The 18,266-nt window shown below is 50.4% G+C and overlaps 1 protein-coding gene across 1 annotated transcript in view; it reads left to right on the top strand.

The window, feature by feature from the left end:
* The window catches only part of COL12A1 (collagen type XII alpha 1 chain), a 147,751-nt gene continuing 129,485 nt past the window's right edge, over positions 1-18,266 (top strand). Inside the window, exons 1-8 of the mRNA XM_054162538.1 lie at positions 1-826; positions 3,477-3,584; positions 12,823-12,939; positions 13,744-13,887; positions 14,916-14,972; positions 16,013-16,276; positions 16,397-16,561; positions 17,681-17,854. Of these exons, the coding sequence (XP_054018513.1) occupies positions 3,512-3,584; positions 12,823-12,939; positions 13,744-13,887; positions 14,916-14,972; positions 16,013-16,276; positions 16,397-16,561; positions 17,681-17,854 (994 nt within the window). The 5' untranslated portion in view covers positions 1-826; positions 3,477-3,511. The remainder of the gene's footprint in view (positions 827-3,476; positions 3,585-12,822; positions 12,940-13,743; positions 13,888-14,915; positions 14,973-16,012; positions 16,277-16,396; positions 16,562-17,680; positions 17,855-18,266) is intronic.

The following is an 18,266-nucleotide window of genomic DNA, read 5'->3' as shown; positions in this document are numbered from 1 at the left end:
CGGGGAGGGGAATGGCTTGATGTATGTAAGCTGCTTTGGGTGGAGACCAGGCACACCTGAACCGTGTCAAAATCACTCTAATCTCTTTGCCCCGAGGCTCCCATCCACCGCACTGGGGCTGCCAGCGCTTCTCTGCAAGGCTGCCCCACGGGTCAGCCGCGACCCCGTCGAGGGCCCTCAGAGGGAGGGGGAAGGTGACTGCGTGGAAACCCTCGCATGGGGACACCCTCCGCGCCGGCGTTCCCTGGGATTCAGTTTTTCCACTGCCCTCCCGTGTCCCCTCCCCGATTTGGGAAACCGAGGGGAGGGAGGGGGCGGCGGGCCGGGCCCCTGCCCCTGGGCTCGCTGCCGCGGCGGCCGCCCGCCTCATGCAGCAGGAATGCGCGGAGGTATGCGCCAGTTTCCAGAAGTGGATCCCCTTCCTTGCTGGAGCAGAGTAGCGCATATATCACCCGGTGGCAGCAGTCCACCTTCCCTGCAGTTTCGTAACCGCTTACGAGGGTAAATTGAGAGCTGGGAACAGCCCTCTATTAAGTAGCAGATTGAGAAGAGGCTCTTCCCACTTGGAGAAGGCAAGTCTTCCCAGACGGACCCCTCGCACCGGGAGCTACAGGAACCGAAGCGCCTCCTCTGCGCTCAGCTATTGCCGCTGCTTCTGCTGCTCCTTCGCCAGCGCTGCTACTTGCCGCTCCCTCCACAAGGTGCCCCCGGAGCTTCATCCTTTCTCCTCCTCCTCCCTTTATCCAGGTCCGACGGCTGCAGCTGGAGGAGCTGCCGCAGGAGCTGCTCCGTCACCGACCCCTGCGCTCTGCAGCCACCCCTGAAGGTCTGTGTCCGCGCAGGAGCGGGGATCCCCTGCCCTTCCCTCGGACGTCCCCCCGGTGCCTGTCCGCAGGCACCGCGCACGCAGCCCCTTCCGATGCACTCGAGGCTGAGATTAGCAGCGCTTGGCTGAAGGCTGACACGGGGAAGGAGAAGGAGCTTGTGTATGTCAGTGGGTGCGTTGGGCATGTCGGAGCCGGCTCGCAGCCGTGAGGCCGAAAGGGCGGAGGAGAGAGAGGCGCAGGGCAGCGCGCCCCGAGGGGATGCCGGCTGCCCGGGGAAGGCACGGCGGAGCCCGGCGGGCTGCCGGCCTTGGGCGCTGCCAGAGGACACTGCCTGGGCAGATGTGCAGGGGCAGGCGGCGGTGTCCCGGCCCCGGTGGCGGTGTCCCGGCCAGAGGATCCCGCTGTCAGCGCTCAGGACGCCTGCGGGCACGCTACCGCTGAGGCTTTGGCAGGAGCTCTCTTCCCTCCCTTGGGCGTGCGGCTGCCGGTGATGCTTGCTCTTGTTTCTAGGTTGATTTCCCCCCCCCCCTAGGCTTTGATACTGGGTTTCCCCTGTGGTTTATTTATTTGCTTTTCCGTTTAGGTTATTTCTTTTTCTTCTCGGAAGTGGTAAATGTCATGCACAAGTGTGGCTTGGAAATGCTTTGGCTAGGTGTGTGTAGGTTGAATTAGCATGAGATGGGATCGGCATTGGTGAAAGAGTAGGGTTGCGTTGGGTTTTTTTTTGTGTGGTCTCTAAAGATCAATGGGAAAACCTCTAGTCTGGACACAAAGCCTGCTTGTGTCCCTGCTGAGCCAGCCAGAGGACCTTCCAGGTTTTCCTTCACACCCCCGCGTTTGCAAGAAGGAAGCAAAGTGTTTCTAGGCGGGCAAATGAATGCTTTGCCCGAGCCGTTTTGTTCCGTGAAAGAAAAATGTGTGTCAGGAATGGTAGACCTGGAGCAGTAGCGAACTGGAGAGATGCCTTTGAGAGAGGATTGATTTATTTTGCTCTTCCAGAGGATCAAAAGATGGCACTCCAAGCCCACACAGCATTTCCAGGAGGAAAGTCAGTTCGCGCTGATTTTTAGGCGACCCTTAAACTCCTGCAGAATGTGGCAGATGTGTCTGGGGACAGCCATTTCCCACGCAGAGCAGCAATAGGGCTTCGGAGCTTTCAGGACTGTTTAATGTTAACCTTGGTCTTCTCGTGCTAGTGTCAGGGAGCCGTTATGGTCAATACCATTGTGCTGGAGGAACTGTTGGACGGTTGCTCAGTTTTTCTTCAAGCTCTTGGTAATTCTGTGTGCGGTGAGGGGCACTTGGATATGCAGCTGCCCAGAAAGAAGCCTGTTAACTTCGGTACCAGTAACTAGGAAATTCCTGGATCTCCCTAGCACCTACCCACTAAATGTACCTTGCTGCTTAGTTCTCCAAATGGCAAAAGAAGACAATTTTCCTCTTCAAGCTGTTTCTGCAGGCTAATGATTTATGCGTTGTTCTTTTGGTTTGCTCTTGGCATCTTCCCCATTCAAATCTGTTGCCTAATTGCTTTTTGGAATTCTCTTCCCTCCAGCCTAAGTATGATATATGGTGCATTTGTGACTTTATTCAAATGAATTACCCCTCCCCTACTTCCCAAGACAGACAAACTCCGGCTTTGGAAACTCTTAGGAGCCTGTGCAATGAGCGCTGCTCATATTTAGCCTTTTGCTTGGCCAAGGACATAATGTGGAAGTTTTGCTGGAGGAGTGATTTGATGTGACCTAGAGCACACAGTTATGAAGGCATAGCTGCTTGCAATTAGGAACCACTAACTTGGTCTGATCCCTCCTATTTTGCTAGACAGCCTGCAGCAATTGTGAGAGGCTTTTTTTTTGGGGGAGGGGGGCTGTCTGCTTTTTACGGTGTGTTTTAAATCTATTTTCTCTCAGGACGTGTAAATGAATTATCAGATGTTGAAACATCGTGGCTAGACAGACGTGTCAGGTTTCAGCTGTGTCTTACATACACTGCTGTAGAATCTATTTCAGAGCTTCCAGCAATGAAGAATAGCATAGTTGTAGGCAGGGGGAAAAAAATAAAAGGGTTTATTGCAGTTTCCAAACTGCCCTGGGACCACTAAAACATAGCTAACTAAGTGCTTCAACAGTTATGAAAAAGGAGCCGAATAAAATCCGCCCCCTCCTCCCCCCCCCCCCCCATCTGAAAGAGACATTTAGCTAATCCAAGGCAGGAATGACCTCTGAATTAGCCATCACCACGCTCCGCGATGAAGTCATGGAGCTCCCTCCTGGCTCCTGCCTGTGCGGAGGAGGCAAGGACCTTCGCCGCCCCTTCCCCGATCGAATTAACCCCAGCCAGGTTAAAGCCACGAGTGCTTACCGTGATTGGAAAGGGTTCAGCAACAAAAGGCACATTATTTCGAGACGAGACTCTCCAGTTAGTCATTGCAGATCTGTCAGCGTCTTGGGTGGATTTCAAGTCTAGAGATTTCAACCTGGTCCCGCGGGTGGGGGCTGGGGATAAGGGAACAAAGTGAATTCCAGGGTGCCTCTTTTTTTTTGGTGTGTGTGTGTTTCATGAATACACCCACGCAATCCTCTAATCCACGCGTATCGTTTCCTTCTCCTGTCCCCCTTCCCCCCCCTCCCCTCTCCATCACTGCAGATTCATTCATGTTGTTGTGATCTGAAAGGGCAGAAATGAAGACAGCGCTGTGCTCGGCAGTTGCTGCTCTGTGTGCAGCCGCCCTCCTCTCCTCCATCGAGGCTGAAGGTAACCTTCCCCTCCCTGCCCCCTTCCTCCCAGCGCCCCACACACCAGCAAACCTCCCAACCAGCCTTGAGCTACTGGCTCTCTCCCTCTCCGTTTTTGAGTGTGACTACTTCACCTTCTCTCTTTCTCTCCTTCAGAGAAACACCTCTCCTTCCTTGCCCAGCTCCTTCTGTGCTCTGTTTCTCCCGGCTAGGCAGCCGGCCCGTAGCTCCCTCTCTCTGTCTCTCTGGTGTGCTGTCCACACCGCCCCACAGACAGGATGCAGGCTGCCTGCCGTGGCCGCCCGGGCACAGCGCCCCGAGGAGCCCACGGCCACCGCCGCGGCTGGCGGCCAGCCCGGCGCGGCCGGGACCTGCGCTGCTGCCGCCCCGCTGACCCACCAGGAACGGCTTGGCTCTGTGCCGTGGAGTCTCGTTTAGCTGTGTTGAGAAAGCAAACCGACAACCCGCAGGTCTGAAATAAAATGCTCCAACAGAGTTTGGCTCCCTGCGCCTGTGTGTTTTGTGCCGGCCGGACCCCCTCGCCTCTGCCCTGCCAGCCTGTGGCATTCCAGCCTCCCCTGCTCGGCGGGGCGACCCCCGGCTGAGCTCTGGGGTGGCTGCACCCTCCCTTGGGAACTCTTTGGCCGCCGTGGTGGATCTGACATAGAGGATATAGATGGGGAGATGCTCTTGAAGGTCTCTTCCAAGCCGCTTGATTCTGTGACTTTCTGTGGTGGGTAGGGATTCAAGGCTCTGACATTCATGTGGTGCTGTCTCTCCCAAAGAGGCTTTTCCCCCTCTCCTCCTCCCCCTCGCAGGGCCCTGGACCAGCCTCTCTGGAGGCTGAGGTCGCTGTCAGCCAGCGGCAGTGACCTGCCTCTAGCTGCAGGGATAACAGCCTGGGCAGACCCATAGTGCTTGCCAGCCTCACCGCAGCGTGGCTCCAAATGGCCAGGCCCTGGTACATTTTTCTCTCTGTTGGATTAACAGCAGGTTTAGGGGCAAAGCTTCCCTGTCACCCTTCTGTGCAAGCTGCAGGGCTCTGGTCACAGTAACCATCCTGGTTGAAGGTACTGCACTGAAATGACTTCATCTGACCTCTGGGAGCTGATGCCATTGAGTGTGAACTCCTCCACATTCACTGGAAATAAACCAGAAGCCAGTGTCAATAATCCATTTTTCAAACAAAACCTTCTTCCTTCTCATTCTGTAGTGAACTGAATCAAATTCTCTGATCATGGCCTGCTGCAAGCCCCTGTGTCTGGACCTCGTCACCTTGGCTGACGGCTGCTAAAAGCACAGTGCATCAGAAACGCCTCTGGGGTGTGTTTGCCCCCTCCACAGCAGTGCTTGCTTGGGGCCCACAGATGTAAATGCTAGTGGCTTCCTGGGAAAAGATGACATTTCTGCCTGGAGTGCAACATCTGGTCACCCTAGGGGAGAATCAGCCTCCTGCCTCCTTGCTTTGCGTTGTTGTTGGCTGAGGAACCAAAGAAGGTCATTTGAAGTTGTTTCGGAGCTGCATTTGAAATGCAGGACCTCCATGCCAGAGAAAGCAGAGGAAGTTCTGATGGAGGAAGGGAGTGGATGTTGTTTGTGTGCTCTCCCCCATCTTAGGAGGGAGGGAGCTCACTTGAAGTCATCTTGCAGTTGTCCTGCACCACTACTGCATGCATGGAGGATCTCATGCTGTGCCAGGGGAGGTTTAGGCTGGATGTTAGGAAGAACTTCTTCACAGAAAGAGTTATTGGCCATTGGGATGTGCTGCCCAGGGAGGTGGTGGAGTCACCATCCCTGGAGGTGTTTAGGAGGAGACTGGATGAGGCACTTGGTGCCATGGTTTGGTTGATCAGATGGTGTTGGGTGATAGGTTGGACTTGATGATCTCTGAGGTCTTTCCCAAACTGGTTGATTCCATTCCCTTCCATTCTATTCTAGTGAAGGTGTTTTACTTAGTTGTAATGTGGACTAAACCAGCCATGGCTTGAGAAGGGTTGATGGAAGCTAGAAAAATGTGTTGGGAGAAGCACACAGTGATTAGAACAAAACCAGGCACGTTGCCAGGCAAACTGGCCAGGCTTGTTTAGATCTCATGTTGAAGGATGCACCAAAACTGAGCAAAAGGGTGGGCAAAGCCTGATCTCATGAGTGCTCCTGGGCAAGGCCTGCATCACTCCACATTCAGAGATGTGTATTAAACTCAGTACCTGGTTTGGAGTGATCAGGTTCCTATAAGAAATGCCTCATGGCTCCAGGGTTTTGAAGTAAGAGAGGTGTCTCGAGCAGGAAGTGCAGTGAGAAACAGTGGTGCTGAAAAAGAAGTGAGAAACAGTGGTGCTGAAAATGGAAGGCTCAAAGCCAGCAGTGCCTGGTGGGAATTGCTTTCACAGGGTTTCTTTTTGCTTGCAGTGTGGTTTTGTTCTGTTTGCAGGTCACCCTTCTGCACTGTGTCTGTTTTGTGACTCAGGCTGGTAAATTGCACGTTGGCTCTTCTGTGCTTTAGTTGTGGTATGGCTGCAGCTTAAATCCTATCAGCTGAACTGAATTTCTCCTGTCCTTTAGCCAATTTCTTTCCATCTTTCATATCACATTGTAGCAAAGCTCTCCTGCCCCCCCCCCCCCCAAGTCAGTCCTCTCTCTTTTGTTGTTGATTTTGTTTGTGGCTTTGGTTTGGTTTGGGGTTTTTGTTTCTTCCTTTGGCTCTCCCTGTAGGATTCACAAGAGATGCAGTTGAATTTTTTGTTCCCTGAGGTGTGAGTAGACACCTGATGGGATGAAAATATGAGAGGAGGCTAAGGGAGAGGGCAGTTTGATGTGGTAAAGATTGTTGATAGAGGGTGGGAAGAGGTGATTGTGCCCTGGTGCTCAGCTCTGGGGAGGCCACACCTGGAGGCTTGTGTCCAGTGTTGGGCAGCTCAATGCCAGAGAGCTGTGGAGGTGCAGAGCAGGGCAAGGAAGCTGGGAAGGGCCTGGAGAAGAAATCTGCTGGAGAGAGGCTGAAGGAGCTGGGGATGGTTAGTGGGAAAGAGAGGAGGCTGAGGGGAGACCTCCTGGCTGCCTCCAGCTCCCTGCAAGGAGGTTGTGCAGAGGCTGCTGCTGCTCTCTTCCCACAAGTGATAGAACAAGAGGAAACAGCCTCAGGCTGCCCCTGGGTAGGTTTAGAGTGGAGCTTAGGCACAAGAGTGGTCAGAGATTGGAATCTGCTGGGCAGGGAGTTGGTGGAGTCCCCAAGGCTAGCTGTGTTTGAAGGTGGTTTGGCTGTGGTGCTTGGGGCTGTGGTTTAGGGGTGAGCCTTGCAGAGCAGGGTTCTGGGTTGGACTAGGTGATCCTGAGGGTCTTTTCCAACCTGAATGATGGAGTGAAAGCAGAGGGAAGGAAATGCTTAGTTCTATTTTTCTGCCTTCCTTTGGCTTTCATTTCTTTCAGCCTCCCCTGGGAGCAGATCTGCTGTTTATCCAATGCTGCTGTTCATAGATTCTTGAATCTTCCAGGATGAAACTGGTTCTTCCCCAGCATCACAGCTGCTCTGCGAGTGCTTCGTGAGAGCTGTGCTCTGCTGCTGTTGGCAGGGCAGTGAGCAGCAGTAACGGTGGTTGAGCTTTCCTGCAGAGCCTGAGCTTCCTCCCCTCGGGCAGTGCAGGGGCTTCTAGCTGGCTGCTCTCTGTAGCAGCAGAGGGGGTAAAACCAACAGGCAGTCTAAATGCATTCATGGCATTTCACTGGGGAAGCTGTTTGTTTACCCTGGACAAGGAAGCAAATCTGTCCTCGTGCTTGGCGTTTTTGCTCTTTGACAGTGAAATTCTTCTTGGTTTAGTTTGCAACTCTTCTGGTGGCTCTCTCCAAGCTCAGACTTCTCATGTGTGATGCTGTGCTTTAATGCTCTGCATTTCAGGCTGTCTCTTGCCTTTTTAGTCCAGCACTGCCATACTCCAGTGCATTCCCTGTGTGTCCTCACACCAAGATTTCTTTCTGTCATGTATTTTTTTTCCCCCATCTGTGATCACAAAGAGCCAGGGGGAGATCACAAGTGCTGTTCCTCAGGGCTCAGTGTTGGGACCACTTCTGTTTCACATCTTTATTGATGACCTTGATGAAGACACAGAGTGTGTCAGCAATAAGTTTATAGGTGACACCAAGTCAGGTGGCAGTGTTGATCTGCACCAGAGTAGGGAAGCTCTGCAGAGGGACTTGGATAGATTGGATCCATGGCCAACATTACCAGGAGAAGCTTCAACCAGGCCAAGTGCCAGGCCCTGCCCTGGGGGCACAACAACCCCAAGCAAGGCTCCAGGCTTGGGGCAGCATGGCTGGAAAGCTGCTGGCAGAAAGGGACCTGGGGGTGCTGATGGGCAAGCAGCTGAAGAGGAGGCAGCAGTGTGCCCAGATGGCCAAGAAAGCCAAAGGCTGTGGAGGTGCTGGAGCCAGGGCAGAGGAGGGCAAGGAAGCTCTGAAGGGCCTAGAGAAGAAATCTGCTGGAGAGAGACTGAAGGAGCTGGGGATGGTTAGTGTGAAAGAGAGGAGGCTGAGGGGAGACCTCCTGGCTGTCTACAGCTCCCTGCAAGAAGGTTGTGGAGAGGTTGGTGCTGGTCTCTTCTCCCAGGGAATTAGTGACAGACCAAGAGGGATTAGCCTCAAGCTGCCTCTGGGTAGGTTTAGAGTGGACACTAGGAAAAATGTTTCCAGGGAAAGAGTGGTCAGGGCTTGGGATGTGCTGGGCAGGGAGGTGGTGGAGTCCCCAGGGCTGGCTGTGTTTGAAGGTGGTTTGGCTGTGGGGCTTGGGGCTGTGGTTTAGGGCTGAGCCTTGTGGAGTAGGGTTCATGGTTGGGATGGTGATCCTGAGGGTCTTTTCTAACCTGAATGTTTCTGTGACTCTGTGATGAGCCAGCCACAGGCTGTGAATGGATGGATTTAAAGTGCAATAGCAAAGATGAGGGTTGGGATTAACTTTGTGATGATAGAGGGAGTGAGGCTTTGGAGCAATTTCTGTGGGCAGCTGGCTGTCTTGCCAGCAGTGGAAGTCTTTGAGGATGATCTGAGCAACCATGTCAGGAATGACATGGGATGGCTGGTCGAGTTTTGGCCGTGGGATGGCCGAGGGGACTTTCTGAGGTCCCCTGCAGCGCTGTCCTTACCCTTGAAGGCTGAGAACCCCCGGACGCAAGGCTCCGTCGCTGGAGTATCGATGTGCTGCTCTCCTTGCCTGCCACGACCCACGCTTGTGTTTTGCTGAAATGGATGATTGGAGTCCCTTTAAAATGCTCAAGACTTTGCCTCACAGCCAGTTTTTTTCAGTTTATCTGGAATCCCATCATTTGGATACCAACAAGTTGGGCTGCTGCTGCCCTTCAGCAGCTAAAGCCTAAAGCCTCTGCTGCAACATGCCCCAATTTACTTCCAAGGTTGGTGGTGCTATGTTTTTGTTTTGTTTTTTTTTTTTCCTTCCATGTACTTAATTTTAATTAATTTATTTATTTTTTAATTGAAAGCATGCTCAGGTCAGTTGTCTCTGCCTTTGCATTAAATTTGTCCTGAGCCATTGCTACTGAACCAATATTTTATAATGATATTCTGATCCCCTTGGGGTAGTTCTCTCCTAACCTGGTGTTTGCTGCATGATGTCGGTCACTAAGGAGCTACCCCTGTGCTGTCTCTCTGGCATCTTGGTACTCCTGAATGGAATGGTTGGTGGAACTGTGCATGCAGGTTAATGGTCTAATCTCACTGCCTGTGTATGGACAGTAGGAGAAATAACATTCACTCCAGCACTAGTGTTAGCTGTGGCATCGGTACTACAAAGCCATATTTTCCTATGGTTGCAAATGACAGGGAATTCAAAGGCAAAAAAAACCCAACCCCAAACCTGCACAATTGGTTGGTAGGTTTGGTTTATTTCTGTTGTTTCTGAGCTCAATATTACCTCCTGCAATTGGACAAGTGGTTTCTTCTTTTTTAACCTAAATATACATTATCACAGTACATTAGAGGTTGGAAGGGACCTCCAGAGATCACCAGGTCCAACCCTGACATTCCAGCATTGATTTCTTTATCTACCCTTTCAATTATGTTGATGAGTGGGGAAAAAAAAAAAAAGATATAATAATAAATATCTGACCTCTGATGGAGATCTTCCACATAACAGGGAAGACCTCTCTATTTCAAATGCCTGCAAAATGGTCTCAGAAGTAGTTAAGGAGAGTACATAGCAAGGAGAGGACATTGAGATACTTGAACGTGTCCAGGGAAGGGCAAAGAGGATGGGGAGGACTCTGGAGCACAGCCCTGTGAGGAGAGGCTGAGGGAGCTGGGGTTGCTGAGCCTGGAGAAGAGGAGGCTCAGGGGAGACCTTCTTGCTGTCTACAACTCCCTGAAGGGAGGTCATAGCCAGGTGGGGGTTGGTCTCTTCTCCCAGGCAACCAGCAGCAGAACAAGAGGCCACAGTCTCAAGCTGTTCCAGGGGAGGTTTGGGCTGAAGGTGAGGAAGAAATTCTTCCCATACAGAGAGATTGGCCCTTGGGATGTGCTGCCCAGGGAGGTGGTGGAGTCACCATCCCTGGAGGTGTTCAAGAAAGGCTTGGATGTGGCACTTGGAGCCATGGTTTTGTTGTCAGGAGGTGTTAGGTATTAGGTCATGGGTTGGACCTGATGATCTCTGAGGTCTTTTCCAACCTGGCTGATTCTGTGATTCTGTGATGAGTATGGCTGAATCTAATCTTACTTTGTAGAGCTGTTTAAAGGATAGTATATAATACACCTACCATGCACTGACAGTGAGTCAGCAAATTACTGCATGAGCCAGCATGAAGCTGACCAGGAGAATATCATTATAAAATATCCATTTGTGTAATGGACCTTGTACATGGAGGCTTTTGTCCATCGTGGGAAGCTTAAACCACAATAATCATCAACATCTCATCTCCATCTGCATGATGCTGCAAGCCAGCCCTGTGTGAACTGTTTTCTTCCTGTGCTGTTCAGTTACTTCTGTCATCAGCTCGTAGGAGTTCGACTTGCAGTCATTTGTTCAGACCACTGGTGCCCTTCTTTTGCTGTTTCCTATAGGTCCTGTGAAAATAAATGTCCATAAATGCACTTTTGATGTTGTCTTTTCATAATTAACCACTGTGTTGTGTGGAACCATACTGGCATTTTGATGTGTAAAATGCCGCTCGCAGTATGGGTACCGCCTGCTGCAAAGGGAAGGTGAAAGAGAATGGTTTGCACCTTGGAAACTCCTACAGCAGCCTGGTGTAAACTGGTGGAATCCTGTTTTATTTCCCCCCCAAACTTCAACTGTTTCAGCAAATTGCAGACATTTTGATGGTGTTGGGTGATAGCTTGGACTCAATGATCTCAAAGGTCTTCTCCAACCTGGTTAATTCTCTTCTCTCTTCTTCTTCTCTCCTCCTCTTCTTCTTCTTCTTCTTCGCCTCTCCTCTTCCTCTCCCTCCTCTCCTCTTCCTCTCCCTCCTCTCCTCTTCCTCTCCCTCCTCTCCTCTTCCTCTCCCTCCTCTCCTCTTCCTCTCCCTCCTCTCCTCTTCCTCTCCCTCCTCTCCTCTTCCTCTCCCTCCTCTCCTCTTCCTCTCCCTCCTCTCCTCTTCCTCTCCCTCCTCTCCTCTTCCTCTCCCTCCTCTCCTCTTCCTCTCCCTCCTCTCCTCTTCCTCTCCCTCCTCTCCTCTTCCTCTCCCTCCTCTCCTCTTCCTCTCCCTCCTCTCCTCTTCCTCTCCCTCCTCTCCTCTTCCTCTCCCTCCTCTCCTCTTCCTCTCCCTCCTCTCCTCTTCCTCTCCCTCCTCTCCTCTTCCTCTCCCTCCTCTCCTCTTCCTCTCCCTCCTCTCCTCTTCCTCTCCCTCCTCTCCTCTTCCTCTCCCTCCTCTCCTCTTCCTCTCCCTCCTCTCCTCTTCCTCTCCCTCCTCTCCTCTTCCTCTCCCTCCTCTCCTCTTCCTCTCCCTCCTCTCCTCTTCCTCTCCCTCCTCTCCTCTTCCTCTCCCTCCTCTCCTCTTCCTCTCCCTCCTCTCCTCTTCCTCTCCCTCCTCTCCTCTTCCTCTCCCTCCTCTCCTCTTCCTCTCCCTCCTCTCCTCTTCCTCTCCCTCCTCTCCTCTTCCTCTCCCTCCTCTCCTCTTCCTCTCCCTCCTCTCCTCTCCTTCCCATTACCCTTAGTTCCTGAATCCTTTGCACCCATGTGCAAAGTGGGCCACTTGGTTGGCTTCCAGGAGCAAACAGGTGGAGCTCTCCAGATTTGGAACGAAAATGATGAATAAATGTATGATGATTATGATTGGTATGCACTCAGATGTATATCCACACCTAGACCCTGAGAGAAATTGGTTTACCAAGCATCCAATCATAAAATCATAGAGTCAGTAAGACTGGAAAACACCTCAGAGATCATCAAGCCCAACCTATCCCCCAACACCTCATGACTAACTAAACCATGGCTTCAAGTGCCATGTCCAATCCCTTTTTACACACCTCCAGGGATGGTGACTCCACCACCTCCCTGCTCAACCTTTCCCCCCCTGTATTCTTGAGAATATATATATTTATTTATTTTTCCTCTGCAAAGTTTCCAGATTCAGTGAAATTGATAAGAAACAAAGCTCTGCAGAGACCCTATTGAATAATAATAATGATAAAATAGCCAAACCTGATCAATTCTTTGCTGCCTGCTCAAGCAGCGTGCTGTGTTCTCGATGTACTAAATGATCTCCTGATGTTGTAAGCAGGTTGTGATCTCTTTTGTTTGGCATGCCTGTACGGATTGCACCCAGCATGGACCAAAAACCCAACCAACCCCCAACCCCCCAACCAGCCCTCCCCCAGCGTTTTCCTTTTGATTGTGATGTGAAACGTTTGCATATGTGGTGATTTATCTGTGAACTCATTGTACATGTACCCAAATGTTGGTTTTTTGTGTTCCCCCCCCCCCATTGTGCTTGGTTTTTGCTGGCCATTCTTGAATGTCTTGGCAACTCAAGGAACCTCTGTTCTGTGCTGTCCTCTCTGTAGTGCCCTATACCCTGTGGTGTTTCGTCCTATTTTTGTCAGCTTATATTTTACTCTTCCCCCCCCCCCCCTTCCCCCCACTTCCAACAACATATCTTTATATTTGTTGGAAACAAATTTATGCAAAGACAATTTTATTTCTTTCTTTATTTGCTTTTTAGTAAGCTTTGCTAAATGCTGCTTTTTGACTGCCTGATTCCTTTGCCCCAGAGCTGGTGCAAGCTCTCACACGTCCTCCCGCTGTGAATCTTTTGCAGTTAACCCCCCGTCAGACTTGAATTTTACAATCATAGATGAACACAATGTTCAAATGTCATGGAAAAGGCCACCAGATGCCATAGTGGGTTACAGGATAACTGTGGTCCCAACCAATGGTGAGTTCTGTGAGATGCTCTGGCATGAATGTCTCCTAAAGGCTTGGGTGTATTTTTGCTTCCAGCTAACTGCACAGAATCACAGAGTGCTAAGGGCTGCTGGCAAGGCATTTCTAAAGCAATCCTGTGGCCTGGTGCTTTTCACACTTAGTCTGGAACAATTCTGGGGTTCTGCTCCCCCTCTGCTCTGCCCTGCTGAGAGCACAGCTGCAATCCTGTGGCCAGTTTGGGGCTCCCCAGGTGAAGAGAGACAGAGACCCGCTGGAGAGAGCCCAAGGCAGAGGCAGGAGGATGCTGAGGGGACTTGAGCATCTCCCCTGGGAAGAGAGACTGAGAGCCCTGGGGCTGTTTAGCCTGCAGAGGAGAAGGCTGAGAGGGATCTGATCAATGTTTATCAATAGCTGAGGGCTGGGGGTCAAGTGGAGGGGGCCAAGCTCTTTTGGGTGCTGCACAGCAAGAAGCCAAGGAGCAATGGAGACAAACTTGAGCAGGGAATGTTTCATCTCCCCAGGAGAAGAAATTTCTTTGGTGTGAGGGAGCCCTGGAGCAGGCTGCCCAGAGAGGTTGTGGAGTCTCCTTCTCTGGAGCCTTTCCAACCTCACCTAGACGCATTCCTGTGCAGATTCCCCTGGGTGCTGCTGCTCTGGCAGGGGGGGTTGGACTGGATGATCTCTGGAGGTCCCTTCCAGCCTCTAATGTTGCAATTTAGATTAAATTTAGATTATTTTGTTGCCTTTCCCCCCCTTTTTTAAAAATGATATTGGATTTGAAGGCTGCATTAACTGTTTGATGTGTTTATTGCAGATGGACCTACTAAAGAATTTACTCTTTCACCTAGCACTACCCAGACTGTCTTGTCTGATCTTATACCTGATATAGAGTATGTTGTCTCAATAGCTTCATATGATGAAAGAGAGGAGAGTCTACCTGTTTTTGGCCAGCTGACAAGTAAGTGCCTGTGACACAATCAGAAAACCAAGTGGTCATTCACAGAACTTGGCCTTAGTCCAGTTCCTCCACATAATTTCCACCTACCTAAAATCTGATCAGTTGTAACTGTCTGAACAGCAGAGCCAGCAGGGCCAGGGAGGGGATTCTCCCCCTCTGATCCACTCTGCTGAGACCTCACCTGGAGCACTGTGTCCAGTTCTGGAGCCTCTGTTACAGGAAGGATCTGGAAGTGCTGGAAGGTGTCCAGAGAAGGGCCACGAGGAGCAGAGGGCTGGAGCTGCTCTGCTGTGAGGACAGACTGAGGGAGCTGGGGTTGTGCAGGCTGGAGAAGAGAAGGCTCCAAGGAGACCTCATTGTGGCCTTCCAATATCTGAAGGGGACTCCAAGAAATCTGGGGAGGGACTTTTGAGGGTGTGAGGAAGTGATAGGACTGGGGGGGATGGAGCAGAACTAGAAGTGGGGAAATTGAGATTGGATGTGAGGAAGAAGTTGTTGCCCATGAGGGTGGTGAGAGACTGGCAGAGGTTGCCCAGGAAGGCTGTGGCTGCCTCCTCCCTGGAGGTGTTCAAGTCCAAGTTGGACGAAGCCTTGAGCAACCTAGTTTGGTGGAAGGTGTCCCTGCCCAGGACGGGGGCTGGGACTAAGTGATCCTTGAGGTCTCTTCCAAGCCTGACAGTTCTGTGGTTCCCAACCAACCACAGGGAAATTACTTCTCATGAGTTCTCCTGTCTGTTAGAAAGGGCTAATTCTGGCCTTTCATCCAGGGATGTTGCAGTTCATTCTGAGGAAATTCCTGCCCAAGATGTACAAATTCAGGGGATTCTCAATGATTTGCAATTTTTTTCCTGTATTCTGTGTTGCCCTGAGTGCTGTGCTGTCAAATCTGTCAGATGCATCCATAACTTGCACTTACATTGCCATGTCCTGAGGCTTGGGACATTTGTGTCCCTCCATGTTTTCGTTTGACCTTTGCAAATGTAACTTAATTTTCTCCATTAATTCTTCCTCTGTTGTGCTTTGTGCAGTTCAGACAGGTGGCCCAGGCTTACCAGAAGAAAAGAAGATTGAGGCTCAGTTACAAAGTAAGGAGTTTTGTCTTTCAGTTTCTCTGACATTTTAGAGATGAGGTCTAGCTCTAGGCTCCCATAAGGCTGAACTCTATTCCTGCTGTACCTAGCAGTGAAGTTAACATGTAAAATCATCCAGAGTTAAGAAAACTTGGGAAGGAGCTGGGGTGGAAGGAATTTGTAGCCACACTGAAAGAGTAAGGTGCAAATGGGGTGGAATCAATGGGCCAAGGTCAGTTGTATGAAGTTTAACAAGTGCTGGGTCCTGCACCTGGGTCACACTGGGGCAGAGTAGCTGGAAAGCTGCCCGGCAGGAAAGGACCTGGGGATGCTTGTTGAAAGCCAGCTCCATGTCAGCAAGCAGGATGCTCAGGTGGCCAAGAAGGCCAACAGCATCCTGGCCTGTATCAGAAATAGTGTGGCCATCAGTTTTAGGCTGGATGTGAGGAAGAAATCTTTCCCAGCAAGAGAGATTGGCCATTGGGATGTGCTGCCCAGGGAGGTGGTGGAGTCACCATCACTGGAGGTGTTTAAGAAGAGCCTGGATGAGGCACTCGGTGCCATGGCTCAGTTGATGAGATGGTGTTGGGTGATAGGTTGGACTGGAGGATCTCAAAGGTCTTTTCCAACCTGGCTAATTCTATTCTATTCTACTCTACTCTACTCTACTCTATTCTACTCTACTCTATTCTATTCTACTCTATTCTACTCTGCTCTACTCTGCTCTACTCTATAGAACAACAAACAGTTGCCCAGAGTGTCCTGTGTGAGTTTTCCTCTGCTGTGGCAGCACAGATGTTGTGAAACAGTGTGGGAGGTGTCTCAAGACCGAGTATCTGTGTGCCAGTTCCCTTTGGGTAACGGCAGCTAGAAGGCTGGCCGCTTATGTGAGGAGTGCTTCCCCCAGTGAAATCCTCCAGCTAAGACTATTAAATAGCCATTTGGTGTAGCTTCTGCCTACTAAGTTTGTGTCAGACATTTCTCACTGGTTGGTAAGGATACAATTTCTCATTTCCTAAAAGAGATTTTTGTGTGTGTGTCTGTGTGTGTTCCAGGATGCTCCATAAGTGCCATGACAGATTTGGTTTTCCTGGTGGATGGTTCGTGGAGCGTGGGGAGAAGCAACTTTGGATACATTCTGGACTTCATGGTTGCCCTGGTGTCAGCTTTTGACATTGGGGAAGAGAAGACAAGAGTTGGAGTTGTTCAGTACAGTTCAGACACAAGGACAGAGTTCAATCTCAATGAGTATTTCAGAAGAAATGATCTGATTGATGCAATTAAAAGGATCCCTTACAAAGGTGGCAACACAATGACAGGTACAGACTCCCCTCTTCTGCCTGTCTTCAGCCTTTGATGTGGTAATTCAGATTTGCTTTAAACCCTAGCTCACTCAAGCCCAATAAAACACAGCTTGCTGGTGTCAATTTGTTTTGCAGGTGAGGCTATTGATTACTTGGTTCAAAACACCTTCACTGAGGCTGCTGGAGCAAGAAAAGGCTTTCCCAAGGTAGCAATTGTCATTACGGATGGAAAAGCTCAAGATGAAGTCGAAATTCCTGCCAGGGAGCTTCGCAACATAGGAGTTGAAGTTTTTTCTTTGGGTAGGTTGAACTTCTCTAACGATTGAGTGTGGTAGTTTGGAGGCTAGGTGCCTTATAAGAGCCACAAAGTGCAGACCTCCAGCAGGTCCAGAGGAGGTGGACCAGAAGGGGTATTTCCTTCCCATAAGTCCTGCATGCCTATAAAACTGCCTGCAGAGTCATTTTTCTCCCCTTTCCCCTCCCTCTCTCCTCCTGGGAGGACATACAGGCTTTAATCTCATGTAGGGGAGGCCTGGTTTCAGCCTTGGTAATGCTGCCAATTAGGCCTGGAGAGGCCCAACTGGGATCTGGAGCTGCCAAGCCTAATTCTTGCTGCACCACGTTGGTTTGGTATGGGAGGTGGGGAGGACTGGTAGCGGCGGGGCACGAAGGCTTGGGTTTGCTGGCTTGGTTTGAAGGGAGGCTTGTGTGAAGCTATGGCTTCACGAGCTCCTGTGTTAAGCCCAGACTATGGATTTTGGTGCATTTTATCTGCCTTGTACTGTTTTGTTTTCCATTTAAACTTTCCAATCCTATCCAATCCTTTGTGTGAGCGATTTGCCTTTGCCCCTTTTGGAAGAGGCAAAAGAGCAAATCTGTCTTGCTCTGAGCTAAGACATTGAGAGATTAACATTCCTGAAGAAGCAAGTAAGATATTTTCCAGGTCCTGTGCTTCAAGTATTTCACCACACCACACTTTCCAATGAGCATGCCTTGAAATGGGCTCTCTGCATCCTCCAGAGTGAAACACGCTGGTGGGGTTCATTGGTAGTAATTCCATAGCTCCTACATGGACATTAAGAGGACTGCCAGGCATAGTTTCAACCTGGGCCTCATTGAAGATACCACATTAATTTCTCAGGTTGAAAATGGAGTATTCCATGGTTTAGCTGTCAGGAGGTGTTAGGTATTAGGTAATATGTTGGACCTGATGACCTCTGAGGTCTTTTCCAACCTGCTTGATTCTGTGATTCTATGATTCTATTGTCACCTCATTGCATTAATCAATGTTCTGTAGTTTGGTTATGGATCATGACAGAAGGCAAAACTCGATTAAACTCTGATGCTTCAATTAATACAGTCACAGGGGTCCATATCTTGAAAGCCACTTAACACAGTCCTCTCTGTTGCAACTTTTAGGAATCAAAGCAGCAGATGCAAAGGAGCTCAAACTGATTGCATCTCAGCCTTCCCTGAAGCATGTGTTCAATGTGGCTAATTTTGATGGCATTGTGGACATACAGAATGAAATCATCCTGCAGGTGTGCTCTGGTGTTGATGAACAGCTAGGTGAACTGGTCAGTGGAGAAGAAGGTGAGATACTCGTATATAAATGTATTTATTGACTTCACTTTATTCTGATGCATATTTAAGGGGCTAGCCTGACATCCTTTGCTTTATTCCTGGGCTTTGGTCTATTGCCTCATGTAGCAAAGGTGGAAAACAGGTCTCAGCTTTGTGCATTTGCATGCAGGACAACAGAGCATGTGAGGAAGTAGATTTAGTGTGACCTCCTTTATTCTGAGGTTTCAAAGGCAACACAACAATGAGCAATTATCAGAGCCTCATGCAGGAGGCGGTGGAAGCCTCCTGCCTGGAGGTGTTTGCAGCCAGGCTGGAGGTGGCTGTGAGCAACCTGCTGTGGTGTGAGGTGTCCCTGCCCATGGCAGCGGGGTTGGAACTGGCTGAGCCTTGAGGTCCCTTCCAGCCCTGACAGTTCTATGAT

Source organism: Dryobates pubescens, chromosome 6, assembly GCF_014839835.1.
Source record: "Dryobates pubescens isolate bDryPub1 chromosome 6, bDryPub1.pri, whole genome shotgun sequence".
NCBI classification, from domain to species: domain Eukaryota; kingdom Metazoa; phylum Chordata; class Aves; order Piciformes; family Picidae; genus Dryobates; species Dryobates pubescens.
Note: the sequence above shows the minus strand (reverse complement) of the source record. Positions and strands in the feature narration are given on the sequence as shown.